The following is a 20,152-nucleotide window of genomic DNA, read 5'->3' on the forward strand; positions in this document are numbered from 1 at the left end:
CCCCCTTCGCCCACCCACCTGCCTCGCAAGACAGATGGGGCCACCGTTCTCCCTCCCCCCTTCCTCCCTTCACCCACCCACCCTACCTGTCTAGCCGGCCCGTTGTCTACCTCCTCAACGGGCTTCGCCCCCTAGTTATATATAATAAGTTTTAATTGTTGGCCCTCTACTCTGTTTGACTTACCTTTTTAAGGTTCTTGATCCTAGGTTTCAGGGTTAAGTTTGTTTCTCTTTCTTGTTCACAGTTTGTGGTGGGATGCCACCCATCTCCCACCTCTTGCATGTGGGGTGACAGCCTTGTGAGCTGCCACAGGTGTACTGGCCGCATAACTGCAACTTCCCCTCCCCCTTGGAGCACTGTACATGGCTAGCATGCACTCCTTGTGTTCTAAGGATTCCTGAAGAAGGAGGGGTGCCTGTTGGAGTACCATGTAGTGAGGAAGGGGGATGGTAGCAGCAGTCAGAGTTTGCACTAGGGACCTCCCCTCCCTTGCTTCCCCATCCAACTAAATTTCCTTGCATCTTGAGTGGGAGAAGTATGGGGTCCAGGTGAGTGTTTGCATCCTGAGCTGAAGTACTTGGAAGAGTTGTGAGCCAGGGCAGTGTTAGCCAAATGCTGTGGCAATTGTAGAGGATACTGACCTTGATGGACTAATGGTCTGATTCAGTATAAGATAACTTCATAAGTACCTAATTGATGTAGCCTTGTGTCATATGCCCTATCATCTAAGCTAATGTAATCCTGTCTAGGGTTTATGTTATGCTTGGGAGAACTGTGGTTGGTTGCAGGCTTAGTTGGTTCCTAAGCTGTATTGTGAGTTGGAAGCAGAGTTCAATAGTGATGTTTACACCTGCTTTTTCACTGTTGTAACATTATACCAGCACAAAAGGTGAAGCCAATGGGGCTTAGGGTGTCAACTAAATCCCACTCCCTTCCTGACATGCTCCCAATGCTGCCCAATTTTGGCCTCTACATCTATTTATTTATTTTATTTATTTTATTCGATTTGCATCCCACCCTCCCTACAAGCGGGCTCAGGGTGGGTTCCATCATAATCACAATACAACAAATTGACAGTTAAAATATATTTTAAAAACCTATCTAAAAACAATATTCAGTAAAAGACCAATGCCTCAACAGATTTCAACAAGAAATCGACATTAGGTTTGTGTTGGTGCAACATCAGTACAATCCTGTTTTGGCATATCTTCAACCAGCACGTCCGCTTACTTGCCATTCTAACCCATTTTCAGAATGGCTTTAGGATTCTGCCTTATATGTTACTGTGCAGTTCTAGTTCTCTTGCATGCAGCTCAAGTCTATCAGTCTGGCAAGGAAACTACTGCTTCACACATTATATTACATTGCCCCTGTGGGTGCAGATGAACAAGCGATTCCCACATCTGCAAAGAAGTCAAAAGTGAATCAGCCTTCACGAAGTTAATTTTTTTCATTTGTGAACTAAAGTAGTTGCTGGAATATTACAGTTTTCCATTATACGAATGCTTATGTTTCTAGGACCAGTGGGAGTGTATTGTAACTTGTAATGCAACCAGAATGGAACAACACAAAAAGAACAGTAGGAATGGGTTCAGCTTTTGTGGCTTCTGTACAGTGCCAGTTTGGGAACTGTGCATGTGGTGGCCTTTGTGTGCCAATGTGGGACTGTACAGAAAACCATCTGATGGATATCAGTTACAAGTAAGCGGAGCCTTGGTTTTCCGAACTGGTTTTATAGAAATGTAAATGTGTAGGTTTTATATTCAAACAGAATAAAAATATACATTTAATATCATATGTAGTTTTTAAAAGCAGTTCAAAATATACAATAAAGAATCCTGGGTTTAAATTAAGAATGTATGTATTACTCATTGTGTAAGCACTATTGGAATACTGATTCCTATTGTTTCTGTTGTTTGGCTATTTTTTTATGGGGTATCCATACCAGGAGAATGTTATACTTTTTCATAATTTTTCTCATTAATAGTGTAAAATCTCACCAGATTTGTATTTTAACATCTGTAGTATGTTCACTACAGATCACAAACAGAGGCAATTAAAGAAGTCAGTCACCAAGATATAAATCACCCTATAAAAGTCTATCTGCTGTATTGTTGGTGAGCTACCTTGGGGGAGGGGGAAGCAGGACTGAATTAATAATTACAGTAATTTTTATGTTGCAGATTTAACAAGTCAAGTAGAGGCAACGGAACGCAACTTCCAGAAAGCGGCTGCCGAAATGGGCTATTATAAAGAGCTATTCACGTAAGACATCTAATTTTATTCATATCAGGTATAGTTCTTTCTGACTGATTCCTCTGTAATTATGTACTAAAATATAATGAATAAATTAATAACAGTGTTCAAATCCACGCTGTTGATTTGAGAGGGTAGCAGAGATTGTTATTGTAAAGTTGATGACCCATGGGAAAAATTTTATTATGTTTGGGCTGCCATTAGTACATTGTATATTATGTTGCATCCAGAGTTTACGTGCATGAAATCTTCTCGAATAAGTAAAGAAACGGTAAGAAGAGTAGAACAGTAGGCAGTGAAAATCTTTTTTCCCATAAGGAAATCGGGGGGAAGTATTTTTTTTATAACATCACAACATTTTAGTTGATTTGAAAATAAATTGAATTCACCTTTCTGGCTGTATCTTGGCACATAGGGTTGGAGCCAATAAGGGGGGGGGGTGATTTTCACTCACTTTCTTGCCTCCCTCTCCTCCAATGACAACCCTCAAGCTCCCCCCCTTATGCTGCTGCTGGGGTTCCCCATCCCCCCCCCCGTATCAGCATTTGGGGCTGCAGTAGGAGGGGTGAGACAAGAAAGTCATACTCTGGGGAAGGAAATCCTACTGCCAGCAGTAAATTTCAATGGGATCTAAGCCATAATTTTAAACTGTTACTATGCAGAGTATAAATTATATATGTATTCAGCCATACCTGAAGTAAGCAGCAAGAAAGAAGCCGAGCAGACAGGCAAGTCTTTGAGAGCCCAAAAAAGGGCTGAACCTGTCAGTCAAAAGACAGTCTTGAGGCTACAGAGTATGTAGTCTCCTGATGTCAGTGTCAGGAGGAGAGCTACACCAGTGCTAATGGAGCCACAAATTCAAGGGGCACAGAGTATATAAACCAGGGCTTTTCCTACTTCACAGCTGCACAGACATACTGGCCATGGCACATCTGGGTGATTGCTAGAAGGCATGGGTGGGTCTCATGTGCAGTGTCGATAAGAAAGGTCTTATTTTATATTTAGGCTTTTAACAGAACAAATTGTAATCTGCCATCAACCAAAAAGGGAGAGATGGGATTCAGATGTTTTCATAAAGGGCTTTTTTAAAAAGATGGTTAGGTAATAACTCTTCCAGTATTTCATTAAGTCTGCAGTTTGTAGATAGGGATTTGACCTCACAAAAGGGAATGCTGACTGGGGAGGGAAATGAAATTCATGAATTATCTTCTCACACGAAACCTTCTTGGTTCGCTGATTGTGCTTGGTTTTGAAAGTGTAGTGTGCACAGATTAAAGAATACCCCCAAGACAAGGATTACATGGTGAGGCAGCCATTCTAACACTGATGGGAATGCCATCGTTTTCTGTGGCAGCAGGGAGCTAAGAATAGCAGTGGTCACTAACAGAGCATAGGTATGGAGCCTGGGAAATATAAGCGCTGAGGCCTAGTGTGGCCATTCCACTTTTACTACAGAGGAACAGAAAACACAATACCTATTGCATCCACCATAAGACCTTTTCCACATAGGTTATCAGCACTGGGCGTGATGCTTTTGGTAAGTGGGGTTATTCTCTACTTCCCCACAGTGTTGTAGTGCATTTGTGCACCTTCCAAGGTTTCTGTGGCTTTTCTCTGATCTTTCACAAACCTAAATTGCTACAAACCTGAGTCGCTGCTATGTGGATGGGAAAAATCTGGATTTCCCCAGTCACACCTATGAGGCAGCAAGCATGAGACCTGGTGTGGTGTAGTGGTTAGAATGTCAGACTAGGACCTGGGACAACCAGGTTCAAATCACCTGCTTAGTCACGGGAGCCTGCCAGTTGACTGTGGGCGTGTCACAATCCGTCAGCCTAACCTGCCCTCACAAGGTGATTGTGGTGAGGATTAAATGGGGGGGGGGGGGAATTATGTGAAAAGCTGCTTTGGGTCTCCCGATCAGGGAGGAAAGCAGGATATAAATAAGCAAACCTAAGGCGCTGTCCAACCCTGAGAATTGGCATGGCATATGCCCCCCGCACTGCGCATCAACCAGATGCTCTTTCCAGTATCCGGCTTCACAGATGCAAGGAGAGAAGCAAACAAGCAAAGGGTATGCCAAGGCACTTGACACTGAAGAAAAATAGGTAAAGTAGGCAGGCAGAAGCATAAGGAATGTGCAGTGGCACATAAGGTACAGGACAAAAGCCCCAGCCTGGATTCAGCTTTCCAGTACAAAGAGGCTGACATTGCAGTGATAAGGAACAGCTGCAAACCATGCCCCCCCCCCCAGTCGTCTACTATCCAGCAGCTACAAAGAAAACAGGAAATCCTGCTCAATCAGAGATGGGCTGAGAGAGAGACCAGAGGTTCAGATGCTATCTTGAAAACACCTGAACCAACCTAAAGCCCAGGCAGAACCCATAAATATGAGATAGACACACAGAAAAGGCTGTCATGGAGCAGGGGTGTAGAAAGCATTGTGACAGCTTGGCTTGCTCAGAACAGACCACAGTTTGCAGGAGTTGAGACATGTCTGACCCCTTGCCCTGCATGGACAGGATCTTACTGCTGAACACTACACATGGATATTGTCTGTATCGTTGCAGGTATCTGGGTGGTAGTGGGAATGATACGTGAATACTGAAAAATCGTGTTCACGATGCTAGTCCCAGCCAGTCCAAATCTGGCTCATTCATCTGTCTTCCATTGATTTTAAAAAGGACAAGTTTCTGGGACTTGTGCATGGGGACTTTTTGACTTCCCTCCTACCACAGCCCTTTGCAAAACCGGAAGAGTTCATTGCAAAGCCAAGGAACCCTCCAGAGCAGCATTCCATGAATGGCCATTGCTGTAAGGAAAAATCAGCTGCTTTCTTCTCTGTACTCTGTGGAAAGGCTCTGTGCCCATGCAAGTCTCATTGGATTCCAGCCAAGTTTGGTGTAGTGGTTAGAGTGTCAGATTTGGATGTGGAAGACCCAGGTTCAAAACCCCATGGTGGGATTCCTTGCAGTGTCTGCATAAGGTGTAAATTTCAACCACAGCCAAGTTCAAAAGTGAGATGTATGTATATAAAGTTCTTTTCATAGACTCCAATATAGAAGAAGGTTCTCTTTTGTAGAATTTACACTGCCATTCCTGCATTCACTATCAGAGCTGCAAATACTCTGTTGCTAAGCATTCCAAATATTTTAACAGTAATGTAAATTAAAAGAACAGCATGTGCCATGTACGTAAATATACAGCGATGAATTTCCAAATGTGCTTTTGAGATGTGGATACAATCTGGGTCTAATTTAGCAAAATAATATATTCTGTTTCAATTTAAATGTAAATATGATGAACTAGGTATAATAATAGCAACCCAAGTTAATGTAATGCTATCATGATGTAATGATGAGAAATTTCTCCCAAGTCTTCAGCCTGAACTGTCGTTTGAATGGTTAGACTGTGTGACTGTCTCATTTCTGTGATACTGAAAATAATAGGCACTGCAAATTCAGTGTTTTGTGGTTGCTACAGTAAATGATCACATATTAGGTCTGAATTACACTGAGAACATACACACATATTAGGTTTGAATTACGCTAAGAACATACAATCCTGAAGTTTAAAATGTCGGGCAGCGGATCCTCTCTCTTCTAAGGCATGCCTGCCATCTTCTAAAGCCCCCAAGGAAGACTGGGGCTATTCCCCTGATCTTTAAGACTTATCTCTTGTTCTTTCAAGAAAGATCAGGTTTATATTTGCAAACATGTTTTTAAACACATGAAAGATAGTTCATACTTCAAAAATGAGCAGTGGGGCCATCCAGCCATCGCAACCAAGTCTCTGTTTTTCAAGAGCGGGCATTAGCCCAGCGTGCATGCTCCCTTTCTCTCACTTGTGGAGTGCAACTAAATATTTCTTTGCTTGGGAAGCGTTGAAACAAGCCCCAGTTTTCCACGATGTATGAATGCAGGCACTTTGGCAAACTGGAGTTCATTTTCCCCTGTCAACTGGGATCTGAAAGTTCAGAATCCCAGCTGGAGGCTAGGGTTATAATCCTCAAAATAGGACCTTTTGAGAATTCACGCATCTCCAAACTTCAGAGATTTATTTATTTACTTATTCATTGCACTTATAGCCCACCCTCCCCTACGCAGTAAGGCTCAGGGCAGGTCACAACATACAATTAAATTAATTACAGTTTGGATTAAAATTAACAATCCTAATGTTAACAATTCCACATTAGATGGCACAATAGGGCAGATCCAGAACTGGTCCACAGTGGGGGGCCATCACTCATCCTCAACCATGCGCCTGGTGGAGCAACTCCATCTTACAGGTTCTGTGAAATTGTTTCAAGTCTCACAGGGTTTGGATCTCATTGGACAGAGCATTCTACCGGGTTGGGGCCAGGGCTGAAAAGGCCCTGGCCCTGGTCAAAGATAGCTGAATGGCCTTTGGGCTGGGGATCATTCGCAAGTTGTTACTAGCTGAGCAAAACGCCCTTTGGGGAACATACCAGTAGAGGTGGTCCCTCAGATATGTTGGCACCTGGTAGAAATGGCAGCTTCTGGAGGCATCTTCTACTGCACCACATCCCTTCTGATCTCTCCTCCCCAGGCACAGCCCCCTGTTTCCCAAGAGAGACAAGGAAATTCCATGATCAAATAAATTCAGGGCGCTGTAGTGGTTAAGATGTCCAACTAGGATCTGGGAGACCCAGATTCAAACCCCTACTCTGCCGTGAAAGCTTGTGGGGGTGACCTTAAATCAGTTACACACTCTCAGCCTTACCTACCTCACAGGGCTGTTGTGAGGATAAAATGGAGAAGAGAACAATACAAGTTCCTTTGGGTCACCACTGGGGAGAAGGGCAGGTTATAAATGAAGTAAAATAATAAAAGTAATACCTCCTGGTTCAGTCAACGATGTCTCCCCACAGTGAAGGGAGTAGGAGGAGTACCTAAGTGACCGCTGGGTGGTGGGGAAGGACAAGATGTAGCACGGGGAAAGCTTCACTGGGTGATGGCAAAGGCCATTGTAAGTGCTTTGGCCAGTGTAGCTACCTGGCTTCTAGCCGACCCAGCAGCATCCAGTGTGGGCTTGTGACATCGTGAGCCGCACCCACACCAGGCATTGGTGGCTAATCAGCAGGTGTATACCTACAGCATACTCACCCCCCTGCCTCTGCCGCATGCCAGTCGTCACTCAGCAGCACCAGACAAATACCTTGGGCGCCAACTCTCTGGTTAAGGTAAACGCAGGTTTCACTCTCACCACAGCTCAAATGAAGAAGAGCCAACTAATGACCGAACAGGCGCATCGTTCACATCTCGCTGACATTTTAAATACAGGCCTTCGTGGCATTAAATTTTTTTTAAGGTCACTTTTTTCTTTTTGGAACAGATATTCACATTATGAACAAAACTAAAAATCTGAACCAATGAATCCTCTAACTTGAATACTGAATATCCACAGCCAGAAGAAACTCTGTAGCTGCTCCATATCAGCTGGTGTTTGATTTAGAAAGACTACAGGATGCAGGGCCTGTGCATCTCTGGCCTGGTGCTCTCTGGAGGCACGCTGTCCCTCTGGTAGGCCCCGATGATCACTGCTAAGCAGACCTTTCCCAAAGGGGTGGCTCCATTTGGAAAGCGTGTTCCCAGAATACTGTGCTAAATTTCTCCTTTCCTCCTACTTCATTTTCCAAAACTCCTCTTCCACTAGAATCTCCTGATCTCCGTCTGTCAGAACAGAAGATTTCATTATATAGAATATCCATGGGAGAGAACAAAAACTAGCCAGGGATGTGTGCAATTGAAATTATTGAAAAATCCAGGCTCAGGATAGTATTTCCAGTTCTTGTTAATCACTTGATGCTACTACAACAATACATTTCCGTGTGTGTGTGTGTGTGTGTGTGATAATTATCATATCTTATAAGGTGTTTGAATCTCAAAGAGTGATTTTAATTTATCTCACTAGTACTGAATATTAAGAATTACCTTGATCAATCAATTTTATACATTTCCCTGCTTCCTTAAGTGATTTCATGAGCACGCTTTGTGAGTTGGTACCAAAAGTGTACCAGAAGTGCCATGGCACACAATATTTCAGCAACCTACCCCCACTCCCCACCTATACCTTTGTGACAAAAGGCAGTTTCAGGGTGCAGTCACACTGACCTCTTGCCGCGCTGTTGTTCCCGCTATCATTTTATCGGCAACATTTTGTATCGGGTGAAGACGGTCACACGGTCCCTCTCTCAGCCGCTTTAATCACGCGAACCACTGATCAGACAGCCGCGCCGCCCCTTGCGGCAGCGTGGATTTTTTTTTTTTAAAAAAACATCAATTGCACATGCACTTTTGTGCCTTTACGCATGGAATAATTACATAACATTTTTTTGCACATTCGCAAAACAGGGGTCAGCCAAAAAAGAAATAAAGGGCGGTCATGGAGATATGCAATCCAGATACGGAAATTGCGGAATCGCAGCAGGAAAACCCGGAAAGTACTCGTTCCGACCAGTTCCGGAAAATGCAGCAGAGAGCCGCGAAAATTACGGGACTAAGCCCGCTTTGGCACAGGAGGCGGATTGGTCTATCTGGTCAGCAAATTTAAATGCGGGAGGGAACAGCAGTGAAACCGGATCAAAAGGACCGTGTGACCGCACCCTCAGTGAAGCATTGGACATGCTGGGTGCCAGGAAAGAATGGCTACCTGCCCTGATGAGGGCCTAGCAACAAGTGTATTCAAATACTTTTTCTAAAACCGTGTTCACAAAAACATGTAGCTAAGTCCCAAATATTGAGTTTGGATTGGTTGTTTCTGAAGAGGGTCCTTGTAATGGTGAAGCACTGATACCTCCAGTTAAAAGGTCTTGGTTGGCATTACTGGGAAATACCTTTCCCTGCCTGAGACCCTGAAGAAGCACACCTTTTGAGTGAACTGGAAATACCTTTCCCTGCCTGAGACCCTGAAGAAGCACACATTTTGAGTGAACTGGAAAAGTGATATACAGATATTTTAAATAATTAAAATGAACATAATGAAGTTTGATGGAGCAATGGTATGACTGTGGGTCAGACCCAGCCAACATTTTAACAAATCCTTATTTGATTCTCCTCCTTATTACACCCCCTCATCCCACATAGCTTCTTTGGTGATTGACAGGGAATTCCTCTTTCCTTTTTCACCAGCTGAATCACCACTTTGATAGGTTCAGGTGGGGCCCTATTGGCTCCTTCAGTCACCTGATCCTTGCCAAATTGGTAGTGCACTTTTTCACCACCCTATACGTTCATATGACTTGAGTAGCAAACTGTTTGACGCTATTGAAATTCAACATGCAGTATACTTTACGATATCAGTTCTGATGCTTAGCATTAGGTGCCATTAGTCTGTAAATATACTGGCATTATATTTGTGATGTCTGTTATATTTTTCCAGATTTTCTTCTTGAGTATTTGTGCAGTGTTGCAAAGAATATCCTCATTTTTCAAAGGAATACCTACCAGCGGCACTGGCAAGTTAACCCATGTTTTATATGCCATGTGCAATGTTCTTTTGAATGTAATACTTTAATTCAGCAGTTACATAAATCATAGTGACAGGCAGTTCCAGAAATCATTAGACATGACACATTTCAAAGGAAATTCTTTAGACTTGAAGGTCTTCATACATTTTTTAACAAATGTTTCTACTTTCGTGTGGCAGTTAGTTAATGATAATTATGCAAATAAATCATTGAAGAGTTCACTAATTATCTTTGACTTCTTAAGAGGGAAGAAATGAAACAGATGAAAGGGAGTTTTACTATTCTGTCTACTTACAAAAAAACACCAGTCGGCATAATATATTATCACTGACTGCAGGTTTACACCAAAATTATACTGTTTCAGCACAAATTAATTAGTGTGCAATATCCAAAGGCCAAACTATATGCAGGTGCATTGAATTTTCCTGCATTCCTTTTTTCAGTGAAGAGTAGCCATAGGAGGCTGTTATCTTGCTTAACAGTTTCTCCGTGGACCATTGTCACCCTCAAATTGGTCTGCATTCTGCTTTTCTCCCTGCACAGAAAAAAGATCCAAGGACCTGCAGATAGTGCACTACCAATTTGGCAAGGATCAGGTGACCGAAGGAGCCAATAGGGCCCCACCCGAACCTATCAAAGTGGTGATTCAGACCTAGCTCCTTAGTCTTAAGCAAGTTGTTCCTGAGGTACAGACTGAGCTGCCCTTGGATTATCCTTCCCTCTTGCTCATGTGCTTCCTGGTTCAATTTGACTTCAGACAGCTCTGTTGGTACCACAGAAAAGAGATAGACTATGTAGTTCATGGGCATGACATGTGTTTGCAGTGGGAAGTGAATGTATTCAGGACTGAAGACACATGAACATGTGAAGCTGTCTTACACAGTATTACATTGAGTCTGGCCACTGGTCTTTCTGGCAGATGCTTTCCAGGGTCTCAGGTAAAGGTCTTTCACATCCCTTGATCCTTTTAAATTGACGTATAAGAGATTGAGCCTGGAACTGTCTGCATGCAAAGCAGATAGTTTATCACTGAGCTGCAGCTCTGCAAGACCCTACCTTCTGTCTCCAAAAGCCAAACTCCTGGCACACAGCATGGCAGAATCTTCTACAGCACTGCGTATCCATCATTCCTTGGTAGCTGTGATATCCAGCTCCAGACTCCAAATCAGTTACCTATTTCAAGTGCTGGTGTTTCCTGTTGGCCTTGTGCTTGAGCTTGTTGAAATTATATATACAGTGACTTTCATGTTTGGTCTGTCTTGTCCTGCGTTTGATAACGTTTTCACTTGAAAAAAGACTAATGGGTGTCCTTTCTTTTTTGTCCCCTTTTTGCTTCTCCATCCCTCTGTTGTTGTTGTTTTTCTCCTATACTGGAAAGGTTCTTTCCAAAGGCAATGACAAAGTTCAGCTACAAGTCCAAACCAGAGTCAGGCATTATATGCATGATCAAATTGTTCCTGAGGTACAGTTGTTCCTTGTGTGCCTTTCCTCTGATTGTGGTTTCTGATTCTAGGGTGCCAGACTAGGCACAAACTATAGCTTGCAGGTTTGGATGTAAAGCTGTAGTTTGCTGCAAAAGAGAAGGGATTGGAGGAGCCCACAAGGAAAAGGGTGAGAAGGTGGATACTGGAGTGTGTGGCAAGGATTGCTAATGTAACGCCAAAAACAGCCTGAATAGTTCTACATGGGAGTTCAGTCAATTAGCCCCTTCCCCCCACTCAAAAATCCAGGCAATGTGTCAATGATTAGCTATGATAACTCACTCTTAATGCATGGAAGGATCTAGTCAGCAGTCAACCCTATCTTAAGCCTATTGTTTCCCCAGGATAGGACCATCAGTTCACACCTAGTTCTTGGTCCACCCTCTAGACCAGCCAGTGCCCAGTTTATTCCAGTCGCTCACCCTCAGCCTTTGGTGCGTTGCTTTTGCATCTATAATTTTCCCCACCTGGCAGAATCAAATTGGCCAGTAAGATCCCAGCTTTTTGGCTCCCGGCCAGTCCTGGCTTTGAAGCCGGCTTGCTGCTCACTTTCCATCATAAGAACATAAGAGACGCCAATGTTGGATCAGGCCAAAGGTCCATCCAGTCCAACACACTGTGTCGCACAGTAGCCAGAAATACCAGTGCCATCAGGAGGTCCACCAGTGAGGCCAGGACACTAGAAGCCCTCCCACTGTTGACCCCCCCCAAGCACCAAGAAGACAGAGCATCACTTGCCCCAGAGCCCCTATCTATAGCCACTGATGGACCTCTGCTCCATATGCTTATCTAATTCCCTTTTGAAGCTGTCCATGCTTGTAGCCGCCACCACCTCCTGTGGCAGTGAATTCCATGTGTTAATCACTCTTTGGGTGAAGAAGTACTTCCTTTTATCCGTTCTAACCCGACTGCTCAGCAATTTCATTGAGTCCCACAGTATAAATATAGCCCCCCCTAAACCCCAGAACCTCGCCAAAAAAAAATCCAGAACCCCAGAACTACTTCCCTGTGTAGTTTGAACACAGGGCCCTCAGAAATCTGGAGCTGGCCTCAGTCTCTGCCCTGCTTCTTCCTTCTGCACCATCCTTCCACCCAGGACCCCACCCCCTCACCATGTCAGCTAGGCTTGTAAGTTTTCATTTGGCTCCCTTTATTGTATGCTTTTATTGCTTAAGTATTACATTGTCTAGTGTTCAGGTTCGCCGTGTGTATGTGTGAGAGCCTTCAGCTCTCTGAGTCCCTCCTGTTCTTCTTGACCTGTTATTTCAAAGTAAAGATTTAGATGCCCCTATATAAATCAATGGTGCAACCTCATTTGGAATACTGTGTGCAGTTCTGGTCACCACACCTTAAAAAGGATATTAAAGTTTTGGAAAAAGTGCAGAGCAGGGCAACTCGAATGATAAAAGGGCTGGAACACTTTCCCTATGAGGAAAGGTTAAAGCGCTTAGGGCTCTTTAGCTTGGAGAAACGATGACTGAGGGGCGACATGATTGAGGTTTATAAGATTATGCATGGGATAGAGCAGGTAGAGAAAGAGGTACTTTTCTCCCTTTCTCACAATACAAGAACTCGTGAGCACTCAATGAAATTGCTGAATGGTCGGGTTAGAACGGATAAAAGGAAGTACTTCTTCACGCAAAGAGTGATTAACACATGGAAGTCACTGCCACAGGAGGTGGTGGTGGCTAGAAGCATGGACGGCTTCAAAAGGGAATTAGATAAGCATATGGAGCAGAGGTCCATCAGTGGCTATTAGCCACAAGATATAGATAGGGGCTCTGGGGCAAGTGATGCTCTTCTTCTTGGTGCTTCGGGGGGTCAACAGTGGGAGGGCTTCTAGTGTCCTGGCCTCACTGGTGGACCTCCTGATGGCACTGGTATTTCTGGCCACTGTGTGACACAGAGTGTTGGACGATGGGCCTTTGGCCTGATCCAACATTGGCGTCTCTTATGTTCTTATGACTCTGGTTCTGTCTTCTGCTTGCTTGATTTCTGGGAACCTTCCCATTCCTATACTGAGGTGCTACTACCAAAATTCTGGACCTCAGTATACGTAGGCAGTGTTCCCTAATTTAATTTTATAAGTGTGTGTGCCTTTAACCCACAAGGGGGTCACACACAGGAAGGCCTTTTTTTGACACATCCGCACAGATCAAGGACATTATATGTCAATGTTAGCAGAGGGGACTTTTACAAATGCATGTCCTTCTGAAATTAACTCGAGTTTTTTCCCCAAAAAAGTAGAATTCTGTCTTCATTAATACAAAATCTACAACTTAGATTATTGAAAGTATAAGACCTGCATATTTTGAAAAAAATCTTGGATTTTCCCATAGTCTGATGTGATGATTTTCTTTTTCTGCATAAGAGGTTTGACATTCAGTCCTCATCGTGCCTGATCTATCAAAAAAAGAATGGCAGTTCTGGTTACAGTTTTTAAGATACTGAGTCAGTGAGTCTGAACCACCCTGATTTATACTACTCCATGCAGAGAAGTCCCTGACCTAGATAGCCCAAGCTAGCCTGAACTTATCAGATCTCAGAAGCTAAGCAGAGTCAGCCCTGGTTAATACTTGGGTGGGAGACCACCAAGGAAGTCCAGGGTTGCTACACAGAGGTATGCAATGGCAAACAAACTCTGAACATCTCTTGCCTTTAGAACCCTATGGGGTTGCCATAACTTGGCTGCAACTTGATGGCAAAAAAGGCAGAAAGAAAATTCAGAGAAGAACTCTGTGCAGATTCTTTGTCCTCCCCCCATATATGTTTGGAAGGTCAATACGATGCAGAAAGACATGCCCTGGAACAGTGGTTTTCATTCAGTAATGCTTTGAAATGAATTTGTATTTTATGATGATTACAAGAGGGGACCTGCAACAAAATCTTGCATGATGTGTTGTGGCCATAGCGTAGTCTTCATTGCCAGCAGTCCCTGCAAGGAACTTGTGGGGAGGGGGCATTCCCCTACCTTTTTTCCCCTCTCCCCCCTTCGTTGTCAAAGTTCCCTCCTCTGTCTTTCTGCATGCACCCCTTATCTACCAATCTTCCCTCACCTCCCCTTCTCCTCTCACCCCTTCTGTGTCAGCTTTCCTCCCTACCCCCTTCTCAAACAACCCTTTCTTACCCCCTTTCTCCTACCCCTTGTATGTCTCACCCCCTCTTACCCCAGCCCTTCTCAATGTCCTTTCCTCCCACCCCCTCTCTGCCCTTCTCTTTCTCTCCACTATTTCTCTGCCCCCCGACAATCTCCCCCTCTTCTTTCTCTTTCTCTGCCCCAACAGACAATCCCCTGTTCTGTCTCTGTGTCTCTCTCTCCTCTCTCACAGAATCCCACTTCTTTCTTTGCAGCCACATAGGCCAGCAAACGTCCCCACTGGAGGGCGCTTATCTCCTGCTCCAGTCTGGTTGCAGGAGGGAGGGGGGCCAACAACGCAGGCTTCACCTCCTGGGGCTTCAGCTGAGGGCCGCAGGGCCAACTTGGGCAGCAGCAGTAGCGGGCGGGCAGGCAGGCTGGCTGGCTCCCAGAGAGGTGCTGCCACCCCTTTGGCTCCCTTGGCTGACCAGCTGCCCTCCCTCCCTGGCGGCGCTGCCGGCTCCCATTGCTCCACAGGCCAGTGCCCAAACCTGGTGGCTGAAGCTGTGCTTTTCATTGGTGGTGGCCCTGGAAGCAGCTGGGACACATCTGGTGGCGGTGGTCCCAGTGGCAGGGCACACAGTTATTGCCGCAGTGGATTCCCTTGTGGCTCCAGCAGCTTTCCCCGTGCCTCAGTAAGTCCGTTCTCTGCACATGCGCAGATTAAGCAGTTTTACTTTTGTGGGGATTTAAGCAATTCCCATATACTTCTTTAAACATTTAGATTTTTCTGCAAACCTGGGGAGCACCCCAAGTTTGCTGAAAGATCTGTTTACTCTCCATATGTCCCAGATCTGTGGAAAGAAGTATCCACATGCAAAGGGGACCCCTGGCTATTAGATATATAGATTATTATTATTATTAGTAGTAGTATTAATAATCACAACAGCATCTACATACATTTGAAAAACAGTAATACAACATGTATGTGTGAGACATTATTTATTAATTCTACGCAAGGTATGTTTTCTTATTTATTATACTTATTTATTATACTGAGTCATTTAATGAGATGGCAGCGGCTGTTTTGCAGCTTTAAGTCAGGCTGCATGGTAGACAGTACAGGGCCACCGACTTGACACAGTATAAGAAAGCTTTATGTGTTTGTATAGTTTGGAGTTACTGGTGTACCTGTCTAGAATGACCCCATTTGCTAACACAGTTAGCAGTTAATCTGTACACATGGGAATTCACTTGGATGCACAATGAGCTTTCAATCCTTGACAGAACAATTGGTGGATTCTTATTTATTTTGATTTTAACCCTGCTGTACAGTGGTAAGTTGCCTCTCAGAGGAGCTCACAGATATCAGAGTCTAACAGAAATTATGATCAAAGTCCCATACAAAATGTTTCTTGCGAATTCTCAATTGTGCTGTATCCAGGCATCACCAAGGGATGTGTGGCTGCTCCACCACCAACGGCCTTAGCAATGGCACATGGGTTGGAAGAAGGGGAACTTCATCTCCCGAATATGCTGTCAGATCTTTGGTCATGTGTGTTGAGCTGCAGGGTTTTTTTCTTTATCCTTCTCACTCAAGGGAATTTGCCAGTATCCTTTTTTTTAATTACTGCAAATACTATTTATTCTGAAAATTGAAATTTAGCAGTGATTTAGAAATTGAAAATTGGAAATGAGCAGTGACCAGATGTGTTAAAATGGTACAACTGAACAGAAATAATACCAATGTACAGTTCAGTATTTATGTACTCAAAGGCATGTTTTTCCAGAAGTTCCAGATACTTTTAATGCAAGTATAACGTCTTATTTTGAAAAAAACTGCATACTGCTGATGTTAAAAAAGGCTAACAGAACTTTCTATATTCATTTCATGCCCTGCGCCATCTTGCCTACTATTTGTCTTTGGCCTAACAAGTTTCTCTAATGTGGAATAAGGTTTACTGAAACAGTTTAGGAAATATGACTTCTCGAAACTATGCAGTTTAGGGTACTCCATTCACTAACGGTGGCTGACCATCCCCGCTGTCCGACTTCTCTTTCTTCTAGTTTCGCTCTTTACCACTGGAGGTATTCTGAAGTGACCCATCTGTTGTTCTCCCTTTAGTATCTCTTGAGTTACACTGATGGTTATCTGTCCGTGACTGTTCATCATTTCCTTTGAAAGCTCCCTGACCTTCTTGACCACGTGCTTCTCCACCATGCCTTCACCCGTCTCCTCTATGAAGGTAACTGTCACGCTCTTCTTTGGCTAGGGCTAATGACCAGTTGCTAAGCTCATCTCGGTGGCCAGACTCTGAAGCATAGCCTGGCTGTGAACTCTGTTTCTGTAGGGTTGACTACCTCTTCCAAGGCCTGGACCATCATTAGTCATATATCGTTTTTCTTTATCTGTGCAGTTTGGTGGTGGTCTAGAAGTGGCCCCAATCTGTTGAAGCTGCTCATCAATCTTCAGTCTCTCCATGCACAGTTGATCTAATTTCTTTAAATAATTGAGGTGATAATCCAGAAGAAAGGTTGCATTTGTTGTAACTCTCCTTTGTTCCCACAAAGATAAAAAGGACCATCCCCTCCTCTTGTGGAATATTTTTCTCATTTTAGTCTCAATTCTTATTCTCACAATGCCTGATTTATCCACTATCTCCTGAATGAGTTTTCCATTTTTTCCTCTAATTTTTCCTACTAAGTTTCTTGGAACTTGTATGACATCTTCAGCAAATTCAAGGTAACTTCTTGCCTTCTTTAATGCATCTTGATCCTCACTATGAATATGGAATGTACAGGTATCCTCATCAAGATCGATTGCTGTAGCACCCAGTAGTTTCCTAGCTTGCTGAATATTAGCCCCATGTGTGCCAGTGGCATGTAGAGCAAACTGTTCATGAAAGCATGAAGCAAACTGTCTTGAACTCTCTAGCTGTTTGCTTGCTTCTTTGTTTCTCAGTATTAACAATAACTTGGTCTGAAGACTGTGAAAGTGCATATCAATGAGCATGTTTGCATGTTACGTCATTGATGGACAAAATGATAAGCTGATGGGCTTCAGACTCATATACCCCAGCTGCCTTTTTGAAGTCCTTGTGTGCAGATTCTTTAGCACACATTTGCCTTATCATGTTTTATCTCATGAAATGCATCTTTAGTCACAGGTTTGTTGGGATTCACAGATTTTAAACACTCAATTGTGACAATTTCATTGTACGCCGCATCACAGGCTGCATATTCTGTTACACGAAACTCACCCTTTATCATGATCTCTTCAACCAGCCACCAGCAACATGGTCCCTTTTCATTAGCCCTGGAATAAACCTCAACTTCAGCTCTTTTGCTTATATCTTTATTGTACCCTGCAGGCAGAGGAAACCTGACATCATGGGATAGAATTTGTCTCTTGGGCTGCCAGTTGTTCTCAAATGTACTGGTTATTGAATCTTCATGTCCATCCTTCACAAATGCCTTGCAGAAGGCCCTGTTGGAGCTGCACACCCCCACCACCAGCTCCTCCATGTCGGCGGTGGGGCAGGCCCAGCAGCCCAGGTGACCTGTCCCATATCCTTTCTTCTTCCCCTCAGCTGCTGCCTCCCCCTCCTCTGGCAGCAGCGCCTCTGTGTCCCTCAGAATTGCGAAGGGGAAAATCGTCTCAGGCGAGGGAAGCAGTAGCACTAGCTGTAACAGCAGCAGTGGCACAGGTTTCTTTCCCCCCACACTGATCACAGCCCATAGTCCAGAAATGAAAGTGAAACGGTTGGCAGGAGGCAAGGGATAATGAGGCGGCGGCCGATGATGGCGGGGTGAGGGGTGGGGCATGTGATGTGGCAGGGCCCTCCCCCAAGATGGCGGGAGGAGGAATGGAAAGCTACATGAAGGGGCAGTGGGAGGGGCCGAGGAAGGGAATTTGCCAGTATCCTTTTGTTAAGTCTAAGGTGGAGATCCATCAACCCCCTGCTAAACAGTCTTATCAGATCATCGACCAGTGGCATTAGGTATGCATTATACTTCAAAATGTTAGGTTGATGGCAAGCAATACAGAAATGGATGGACCCATCTGGTTAGGGAACCAAAACAGAAGAACTCTGCCACAGGCTTCTAGATTCTTGTATTAGCCCAAACCGCCACATCTCCTCTACCTCCTATACAATGGTGGCCTCTGTCAATTTAGACAAGGGTTGGTGTACCATATGCATCACCTTCCCAATCTCTGTCTCATTCGCATGTTGTACCCAAGTGACACAACCAGGCCCTCCCAGCAGTACACCATGGCCCTTATCTGGTGCACCTGACAGATTCTCTAAGGTTAACTGTCCCTGTTGTCCTACACCCACTCCCTCTGGGCCCAGGTTCTTGTCTGCATCCCTGGGTCCCTCTGCTACCAGCACCTCCACACATTGGGCCTTTCAAGCCTTAAGAAGATTAACGTGTTAAATACGGAATGCATCTTTCATGTCTGGTCTCCTAACCTCCCTTACTTGCTGAACGACTTCAAAGGGCCCCTGCCACTGTGCTAACAACTTTGAGGAATTAGCTGGGAGGAGCACCAGCACCCTATTTCCTTTTTTAAAAACCTGCACACACGCCAACTGGTCATAAGCCCATTTCTGCAGGGCCTGGGCTCTCCGCAAATGCTTCTTGGCGCACCGAGCCAACACCATCAACCAGTCCTTCAGCTGAAGAACATAAGGAACAGTCCCTGCCTTCTCCCACTGTTCCCACACTGGTCTAGTAGACCTTGGAGGTGCCTACTATACAACAACTCAAAGGGCAAAAGTCCTGTGGAAGCTTCAGGAACCTCCCGTTCAGCAAACATTAAGGCATCAGTGTTACTGATGTAGCTCTGCCTGCTCGAATTTATGCAGCATTAGTTTTAGTGTCTAGTTAAATTGTTCCACTAATCTGTTAGCATTGCACAGGGGCCCTTAGTGCTATGAAGGAGGGGTATGGTCTCCGTATACCTCGTGGCATAATCCACCACCACCAATATGTGTATATGTCCCCCTGTTGAGTGATTGAGCAGATCAAGGTTGATCCCAGTCTGCTCAAATGGCACTAATATTATTGGTGTCTGGGCAGGGAGGCTTCCTTGTCCTCTTTTCGCTGCACCGTTTGACTCTCAGGGCACAACTTGCAGTACCGGTCTCCTTGAGCCCAAACACTGGGCCAGTAAGAAATGCCTCACCACCCATTCCCAGGTCTTAGTGGCTGCCAAGCGCCCCACTAGAGGCAAGTCAAGGGCCATCCAGAGTACCTGATGCCTATAGGATTCTGGTACCAGCTGTACCCAGCCCATTCTGGCCCACACATGCCTAACAGTATGCCCTCCCAGCCAAGGGCAGCAGAAGCCATAATCCAGCCAGATCCCACAGTATGCATACCATGCACCCACTGGCAGATTTTTGTCTGTGGCCCCATAGCCCAGGCACTTTCCTTAGCTGCTTCCTGGTCACTCTATCCAGTTGCTCTGTGGCCCCCATCCTATCTGGCTCTCCCAACCTACCTCTCACACAGTGTTCTAGGAAAATGGCCACTATCTGGAATTCTGGCTGGCTCCTTTATACAGCTTTCCCTCTGTTTATAATTCCCAGGGCTATTTTTGGGCAGGAACGCACAGGAACGGAGTTCCGGCTGGCTCCCAAGTTGGCCACGCCCAGCAGAAACTCATTAGCATAATAGGCCACACCCAACAGCAGGGACTCCTTAGCATTGGCTACATTAGGGGTGTGTGGCCTAACATGCAAAGGAGTTCCTGCTACAAAAAAGCCCTGGGTTTTGACAACAAACAAGGTAAACAGAATAACAAGCAAAAGGTGGGTGTGGCTGGATAACCACACTTCTGG

The 20,152-nt window shown here is 44.7% G+C and overlaps 1 protein-coding gene and 1 pseudogene across 1 annotated transcript in view; one reads left to right on the forward strand and one right to left on the reverse strand.

Annotated features, from left to right (window-relative positions):
• The window catches only part of LEKR1 (leucine, glutamate and lysine rich 1), a 108,047-nt gene that overhangs the window by 52,134 nt on the left and 35,761 nt on the right, over positions 1-20,152 (forward strand). Inside the window, exon 5 of the mRNA XM_015409552.1 lies at positions 2,185-2,266. Coding sequence (XP_015265038.1) covers positions 2,185-2,266 — 82 coding nt within the window. The remainder of the gene's footprint in view (positions 1-2,184; positions 2,267-20,152) is intronic.
• LOC107108989 lies at positions 16,124-17,828 on the reverse strand (annotated as a pseudogene).

The sequence above is a fragment of the Gekko japonicus genome, unplaced genomic scaffold, assembly GCF_001447785.1.
Source record: "Gekko japonicus isolate JY-2015 unplaced genomic scaffold, Gekko_japonicus_V1.1 scaffold1446, whole genome shotgun sequence".
Lineage (NCBI taxonomy): Eukaryota > Metazoa > Chordata > Lepidosauria > Squamata > Gekkonidae > Gekko > Gekko japonicus.